Source organism: Plasmodium relictum, assembly GCF_900005765.1.
Source record: "Plasmodium relictum strain SGS1 genome assembly, contig: PRELSG_00_v1_194, whole genome shotgun sequence".
Classification (NCBI taxonomy): Eukaryota; Apicomplexa; class Aconoidasida; order Haemosporida; family Plasmodiidae; genus Plasmodium; species Plasmodium relictum.
In genome coordinates, this window is record NW_021628381.1 from 8,574 (window position 1) to 18,298 (window position 9,725).

Here is a 9,725-nt window from a genome sequence, read left to right on the forward strand (position 1 = left end):
TTCTTTTTTTTTTTTAATTAAAATTATCTCTTAATAATAATAATAAACTCTTATTTATTATTTTTATTTGTGTTTAAAAAAAAAATACCAAGTGAATAATTGAATTAAAAAAACAACTTTTTAAATTTGAAAATAAGTAAAATTTTTTTTTAGTTGAAAAATTAAAAAAAAAATTTACGTATATATATATATATGTATATATTTATGAATTATGTTAATGTATCACGGAATAAAAAATATTAGAGCAAAATATTTAATGATATTACTATATAGTATTGCTTAAACTGTTAATTTTATGTTACTTTATTATAAATACGTGTTAAGTAATGTATACTCATGTTAATTTTAAGCTTAATAAACTTCCAAATTCTTAAAAAAAAAGCTAATGTCTTTATTGATAATAAATTTTATTTTAAATGAATATATTTTATATTTTTAGTTATAATTGTTTTCTTTTTTTTTATAGTAATATGTATAAATACATACTATTAGCTATTATTAATCCTCTATTTTTATTGAAATATTACATTTTTTTTTCAAAAAATATACATATATGCATGTGCCCAATTTCATATTTAATTATAATTTTTCGTAATGGTTAAAATGATAATGCACATTAAAAAAAAATAAGTAATCATTAAAAGAGAATTAAAATAATTTTTTACTGCATTCCTAATGCGTATTTTATAGTATATATCTTCTTTATAATTTTTGTTATTTAATTAGAATTATAGCTATTTTTACATTTTTTTAAATGTATACATTTTTATTATTTTTTTGTTTATTTTTTTTAATTTTTTCTCTTTTTTTTTTTAGAAATTTTTAGTATTATGTAATAATTTCCGTATAAAAAAATTACTGAATGCATAATTTATTAATTTATTTTTATTTCTTTTTATAATTAAATATTAAGTATCGTTGTAATGTTAATTTATAATAGAATAAATTTAGCGTAAAAAATAAAAAACATCATCAATCATGTTACTCTAAAATTTATGTAATATATACCTTTAAAATCTATAGAATTATTACAATAACATTTATAATTTAAATTATAAGTAATTTTCATATTATCTGTTTTTCTTTCTATTATAATCAGAATTAATAATATGTATATATATTACCTTAAGCACAAAAATACAGTTTAAAATAATTAGAATTATTTGCTGCATAAATATTATTCTTAATTTGTTCTTAATTTTTAATTTTATTATTTAATTTTCATCTATTTCTGATTTTGAAGAAAACGAAAGGTTGCTTGAAATTTTTGTTTTAAAGAAATGATTAAAAAATATATTTAATTGTTAATTATAAATATTTAATATATACGTGGTCTATATTTATTAATCAATTCTATTTTAATAATGCAATAAATAATATTATTATTATAAATATTTAAATATAAAATTAAAAATATTTTAAAGTATTGTTCTTTTTTTTTAATTATTTTAACATTGATTATTATATACATTTTTAAAACTTTAATTATTTAATTTATTTTTTTTAGAATTATTAATATTAGTTATACATAAAGATAAATAAATTTATAAAAATAAAAAAAATGAATAAGAAAAATAATGCTTTAAAGTATATTAATATATATCTGTTTTATTAATTGTCTGTTCAATGGCTCTGCTAGAGTATTGATCAATAAAAAATGTTATTAATCTTCCGTAATGTAAAATTACCTTACTAGTCAAGAAAATACAATTCAGGAATGCACTGACGCTAGTTATAAGAAAATAAAAATATATATAGCTATATTTTTTTTTGTTTATTTTATTTTTATATATCTTTATATTTTAAAAAAAAAAAATTTAATTTTTTTTTTTGAAAGATTTTGACGTTTTGAGTTGAAAGATTATTAATTTTTAATTGAAAGATAAAAATTAATGTATAAACAGTATAACTTTTATATTGCATTCGAATTATATATTTTGAAATAACATTGAATAATTTAGAGTTTACTTTATGTTATTTATTATGAAATTTCTGTGTTTTTTAATTAAAAGGATATACTTACTCTTTGTAAATAAAAATACATTTATAAAAGTAAACATATGTCTGTTAAGTAATACAGACTTGTTTAATTCAAATTAAATATTATATATTATAAAATTCTACTATATATATATAAAAATCCGCATATTTAGTTATATACGCTCTTTATTAATTTATTTGTTTAATACTCTCGCAAAGTCTTTAAATAGACATTTAATAAATCAATTGGTGACACGGTAATAATCTTGAAACCGACGCAGACAGAACCCCATTGGATTAAACGTTTTTACTGATATAATAGAACTTAACCATATGTTTTTGAAATTAGAAATAATAGAGATAAAATAAGAGTCAATATATCCCAAGTACTTCCGAAATTTAGTGGTAAATCTTTAGAACATTACTTTAATTGGTTTAGGATATTTAAAATGAAAGTAAAGTTGTAAGGAAAATTTAGAGTGCAGACTTATATGACATTGAAATATTTAACATCAAATATTCATGCACATGACTTATCCAATTTATCAATGGATAATGAAATTGTTAATATATTACAATTTTAAATTAAATTAGCTAAAATATTATTTGACGATGAAGACAAGAAATTTATCTCAACAAGAAAATTATATGACTGATTTATTAGTTGGCTGCTTAATGACTTTGCTAGAGTATTAAACAAACAAATTAATAAAGAGCATGTATAAATAAATATACGTTTTAAATATATATATATTCGTTTTTATTATATATATATACGGTTTTCTTATGATGCATAAAATTTAATATGAGTTAAAATTTACTGCATCTTTTAATAGACCTATTAATTGTTATAAATGAGTTTTTATTTACAAAGAATTAGTATGTTCTTTTAATTAAAAACATACATACAATTTATAATAATTAACAAAAGTCAAAACTCTAATTTATTCAATGTTATTTTAAAAATATATATTGAATATAACATAAACATTATACTTTTTCATTAAGTTTTTCATGTAAAAAAAATTCTCTTTTTAACTCGAATAAGCGTCGACTAATCACCAAAAAATAAAATGATTTTATTTTATTTTTTTTAAATTACAAAGATGTATATGCAATAAAATAAACAAAACAAAACAAAATAACTTTATATATTTTTTTTTTTGACTAGAGTCAGTGCATGGCTAAATTATACGTATACTACTAGCAAACTAACTTAATGTACTATAGAAGGTTAATAACAATTTTTTTATTAACCAATAACTCACAAATAATGTCATATGTAAAAGACGCCATTAGTCCATTCATTATGTATTGTAATTCGTATGCTTTTAGTTAATAATAAATCAGGAAATAGATAGAGATTTTAGAGACATAAAAAAAATATTTGTTAAATTTAGAAAATAAAAGACTAAAGATAAATAAAAATATGGATGTATGTGTATATGCTACAGATCAAGTCTATAAAGATAATAGTGTGAATACGGGTAGAAAACAAAATTATAATAAATGTTGTTGTTGTGAAAAAAGAGATAATTTAAAGTAAGATAGTATGTATCGTAAAGATGTGAAAATTGTAAAATTATAGTGCACTTAGCAAAAGTATGTAAAAATAAAGTATTAAGAGACAATGGAGATAAAATTAAAAGAATAATAACTAATAAAAAACATGATATACATATTAGGATGTTCAAAAAGGAAATTAATCCACAGATAATTAGTCAAATGAAAAAATATGTAGATACACAGATGGAATATATAGCAAAACAAAAGGAGAGAGCACAAGAAAGTTACAAAGAAAAACAAGATAAGGAATATGATGAAGATCTTACTAGAAAAAGGAATAAAGTTCACAGTAAACAAGATGAATTAGAAACAGAACCTGAAAATAATGATTATTCAGAAAAATAAAGAGATATATCTACTGTTAATAAAATTGAATTTTGTGAAGATAATCAAGATCGTAGGAAGTACAGAAGACAATTAGTGGAAGTTAATAGAAAGGTATATATTTTACTAGACTCGGGATTATATGTAAGTACAATATCAACTTACACCGAAAAACAATTAAGTATAGAACATGACTTGTCAATCCTATCATTTGCAATTGGAGTATTGTTTTTTCGTATTAATGCAAGAAAATCTAAAGAGGTTGTGGTAAAAATGCTGTCTAATGGTAGAAAAATCAGATAAGATTTGTAATAATTTAAAAGAATAAACCGTTTATTTTACTTAGTGTTACGATGAATTATTAATTGCCCATTTAGTAACTTTGCTAAGGTATTGAATGAAAAACGTAATAAAGAGAATTTTTATAATGTTTAATGTTTTTATCAGTTTACTCTTTCCCTTTTTAGTGCAGCTACATAAAGATGATAAAGTGTTTAATTATTTAATAATTTATAGGTATTCAATAATTAGCATATAATAAACATCTTACATAAACATATATACATAATATCTTTGATTAAAGATGACATCTTTTACTTAAGTTTATATATTTTTCAACATCTTCATTTTTTTTCTCTAAAATAAAATTAATTAAAAAAAAATTAAAATTAAAATTAAAATTATCTTTCTTTACGAAATTAAAATGTTAAAAAAATTCATTTAAAGAATTTTTTTTATTTTTAATTTTGCTAAAAACTCATAGACGTTGATGACATTGTGTGCGAAGCTAAATTTCTTCATTGTTATTTTAACTAGTTATTATATTGGTTAATAAAAGCTATTATTAACCTTTTTCAGTACAATACGCTAGGTTATTGTACGTATATATACAAGTTACCCATGCACTGACTGATTAACAAAGGATATTATAATTTTTTGTAATACACTAAGCTAGTTTATTGTATGTGTGTATACAAACTAATATGTACTGACACTAGTAAAAATAAAAATAAAAAAAAAAAATATACACATATTTTTTTTTGTTTGTTTATTTTGTTTTTGAAAATATTTTAAAAAAAAAAATATATTTTTTTTTTTTTTTGGTGAGAAATTTTTAGTAAATAAAAATTTATTTATCCTTTATAAAAATAAAAGATAAAATTAATAATGTTTTTGTTATAATCAATGTATATTTTGAAATAAAATTGAATAATATAAAGTTTTGACTTTATTAATTGTTATAGTTTGTCTGTATGCTTTTAATTAAAAGAATAAGTAATTCTTTGTAAATAAAAACTCATTTATAACAATTAGTAAGCCTATTAAAAGAGACGGTAAAATTTAACTCAGTCATAAATGCTCTTTATTAATTTGTTTGTTTAACACTCTAGAAAAGTCATTAAGAGGGCAATTAATAAATCAGAACTTCAGATAATGAATCTATTAGTAATGTAAGTACTACTACAACGTTCCATTTTATTTTATAAAAACTAATTTTAATTTTACCTTTTTGTTCAGCTTATATTTATTTCAGCTTTGTTTATATTCTTTTATATATATATATTACTTTTATGGAATTTTGTTATATTTATATTGACTGTTTTTATTCTACTTTTATTTTTTACTTTATAGTTGATCACATTTATATAGGTACATAGAATACTCAATAAATAATGATCAAAACTATATTTTCGAATCATTGCCATGATATATATCTTTATATATACATAAATATTTTAATATAATCAATATTCAAAAATAAAATAAGCTACTATAATATTATGTTAATATAGTAAAAATGTGAATATAAATTTAATTTAAACCATAGAAATAATTAAAATAATATTTACTGAAATATATATGTTTTTATAGTAATCTTAAAATATAATTAGCACTATAGTTTGTTCATAAAAAGTTGATTAATGTATATGAATTTACATAGTTTTTAGAGTTTAATATTTATTCATAGTTTATATAAAATGTCATTTCAATAATATAATTAAATAAATATTCATTTTTTTTTTATTTTTTTTCATATATATTTTAATAAAAGTTGTATATAATATATAAATTTTAATTATATTTTTATATATATTAAATATTTATATAAATTTTGAATGGAACCTTTAAAAATAAATTAAATAAAATTTTATTCAAATAAATATATATATGTTGTTAATGGTTGGTTAACAAAAGATATTAACCATTTATAATATAAAATTTTGATTCCCAGTCAGGATAATGTGAGTTATTCGCATAATGATGCCAGTTTTTAAAATAAAAATATATATAACTATGTTTTTTATTTTTATTTTCTTTATCGCAATTTTGAGTTTTTAAAAAAAAAAAAGATTTAAAAAACTTTTTTTTTTGGAGAGGATTAATTAATGTAGAGATAAAGGAATTAATTTCCATTGAAATATAAAAGCATATTAAACTTTTTATTTAAAATAAATAAAAAATATGTTCTGTTTTATTTAATTTTTATCTCTTAAAAATAGTTAAAAAACTTTAAATTAGATTTGCTATTTGTTGTAATTAAATTACTTTATATAATTATAATTTAACAGATGCATAATTTATTTTCGATAAAAATTTAGATTCTCTTTTAAATTATAATTATATAAAGTAATTGTATATAAATTTATTTATTTATAAAGCAAAAATAAATATAAAATTAAAAATCAGTATAATTATTTATACATGCTCTTTATTAGTTTGTTTGTTTAATATTCTAGCCATGTCATTAAGCAGGAAATTAATAAGTTAGTATTCAATACTCTAGAAAATTCTTAGAAGGGGTAATTAATAAATCAATAGTATAGTTATCTTCGTAATTAAAACATTGATTACTATATTATTTTATTTTTTTAGAGATATATATTATGTATTGTTTTTTTTTTCAATTTTAATTATAGTTATTATTTTTTTCTTAGTTTTTAATTTAAATATTCTTTTTTTATGAAATAATAGTTACATGCAAATAAATATATTTTATTTATTTTATCTTTTTGTAATTTATATTCAAAAATTAATTCAATTATTATTATACTATTACTTAAGTAATGCCATTATTTTGGTTATTTATTTTACTTTAAATTTGTTTCATTAAATATGGCTTCAGTATTTTATTTTTCTAATTTTTTATAATTATTTAAGATAATTTTTTTATAAATTACAATAGTTTTTATTTGTTTTTTCATCATCATTTTTATATTATATATCATTTTATTTCTCTTTTATTACTAGTAATTGAATGTACAAAATTTTCTTTCTAATTTTTTTTTTTTGTAATCATTTAATTAATATATGTCTCATTTTTAGCCTTATCGTTATAATCAAATTATAATTAATTATATGTCGAATACTATAAATGTATTCATTGATATAGGAGATTTAAAAGATATATACTATTTTATCTACATCTCTTTTATTGTCAATGTAGTATTTATAAGGTTAACTTACATGTATCACTATTATTTTAATATTATTACGCTTGTATCTTTTTTATTTCAGTTTTAAATAATTATTATTTTATAAAACTTTTTTTTAAAAGAATTTTAGTTGTTATTTTATTTATTAATAAAAATATTAAAAATTAAAAAATATAATAAATTATTTTCTTATTCGAACATTATTAGATTTAACTTTCAATATATATCTTTCTTCTCTATATTGTATATGCACGGATACTTTAAGATAAATTATGAAGTAAATTCCTAAAAAAAATTTTCAGAAAAGAATATTTTTCATTATATTAAATAAAAAATTCAAATTTTTTAAATTTCTTAATTTTTATTTTAATATATTTATTATATTTGAAAATTTCTGAAATTTTTATTTAACATTTAATCAATGGTATTTTATTTAATAATATTATTTATTTATGAATAAATTTTAGAGTTATCTCAAATTAAACATACTATAATAAAAATATTTTATAATAATTTTTTTTCTTAACGATTCCTTTCTTTTTTTATTTGTAATTTATTAAATATTTTACAATTCTTTCTTAAAAAAAAAAAAAATTACAGATACTAATCTTAAGGAAAAATATTTTAAAAATTATAAATTATATTTAAGTAAAAATTATGTACTTATTGTTACAAATTATTTTATATTTAAAATTATAAGTAGAAAATTATTAAGCCTAAAAATATACAATATACCATTATAATTTCTTAAAATAATACATTAGCGATATCATTACATAGAATCAGGAAGCACAATCTCAAATTTACTTAACTATAAAATAGCTTTTCAAAATATTAGAAACAAAAGTATTCAATTATTCAACGATGATTCCCTATATTTTCTTTTTAATTTTGATACTCCAATATTTTTGCAAGACGAAGTAATATTCTTCTTATAAAATATGTTTGTATTTTTAATTTTTTTAAATTTATATTAACATGTAGAAAATAGAATTTATAAATGTAATTTAAATTTTTTATTTTAATACAATTCCTTTAGTCTTGAGATCAAATATAATAATTTGAATAAAATACCAATTTTCAAAAATAGGAGAGCATTAGCAGAACAACAACTAGGTTCATTAAACAGAACAGTGAGATCAGTTGATATTGAAAGTGAGTTTAATACATGGCAACAGTCTATTCAAGGTGAACTCGATAATATTCTATCAAAATTATCGAGTAACTTTACATTGGATAATATCGGAGAATATGTTAATTGGGCATATAACAAGAGCAGGGAGATTACGAAGACATTGAATATAAATCCAGATCCTGAAAAAAAAAGCATTTTAAATCATATTTATGATTTGTGGAATAAAGCAGCAAATAATTATTTTCTAGATTCTGCATTAGATTACTATGTTAGAGAAGTAATGTTAGGTGGACAAACTAATAACAGTTCATCCGAATCCACTACATTGCCCCCATCTACTCCACTACCTGCAACTCCCTCATCACCCACAACTACATCATTAATAAATAATGCTTTATCTACAGTATCAAACCATATTACTACTATAGCTACAGGACAAACAGAAAACATGACCACCTCAACTTCAAATGAAATTGTAAATGGAATCGCAACTGTAGAGAAAGGCATTTCATCTGATTCATGCTCAGAATTTTTCTGTGATCCAAAAAATTTCTCCTTTTTAACTATTCCATTAGCCGTTGTAGGAATAGCATTATTTTTAGCATATGTTTATAAAGTAAAATAAAATTATCATTGGAAAAATGCATATATTCTTTTAATTAAAATTATATTCATATAAAAAAATAAATTTATTATTAATTTTTATTTTCACTATAGAAAAGTCGCATTAGATCATTTCTAGGAAAAAACTATATAAAAAAGGAAAAAGGAAAAAAGAGATTACATGAAATGGAAATGGACAATACTGTGAATAGTTCAAAACCTTCGAAGGAAACAGGACAAAGAGAAGCAAAGAGAAGTAGATTAGATAGTTTCCTTAGAGCATTTGGTTACGGAAAGAAATTTCCTTATATAGATGAAGATGTTGGAGATACAACAATATTATGATGAAGTTCAAAGATAATATAAATTATAATGCAAGTATACATATAGTATAATAATGACTAAATATTAAACGGTCATATATAGATAAAAGGGTTTTCACATAATTCAAAGGAAATATAAATTCTAATGTAATTAGATATATAACGATGACTGAATATTAAATAGACATATATAGAGAAAAATGTTTAATTTCAAAAAATAATTAGTTCACTTTTAGTATATTTTGAAATTTTCCAAGAAGTATAATATGTAATTTTATTTTTCATATTTTTCTTTTGATTCTTCTTTTTTCTACATAATTTATATTAATATCATATTACTATTAAATGAAAAAATATTTC

The 9,725-nt window shown here is 18.8% G+C and overlaps 1 protein-coding gene across 1 annotated transcript, besides 1 other annotated feature; it reads left to right on the forward strand.

Moving 5' to 3' along the window:
- Positions 1–3,483: 3,483 nt before the first annotated feature.
- Positions 3,484–4,028: a repeat region.
- A 4,140-nt stretch (positions 4,029–8,168) lies between these two features.
- On the forward strand, positions 8,169–9,387 carry PRELSG_0018100 (PIR-like protein; the record flags this gene model as incomplete). Its single annotated transcript, XM_028676222.1, has 3 exons — positions 8,169–8,224; positions 8,344–9,055; positions 9,157–9,387. The coding sequence occupies 3 exons, from the start codon at positions 8,169–8,171 to the stop codon at positions 9,385–9,387; spliced, it is 999 nt and encodes a 332-aa protein (XP_028531041.1).
- Positions 9,388–9,725: the final 338 nt, after the last annotated feature.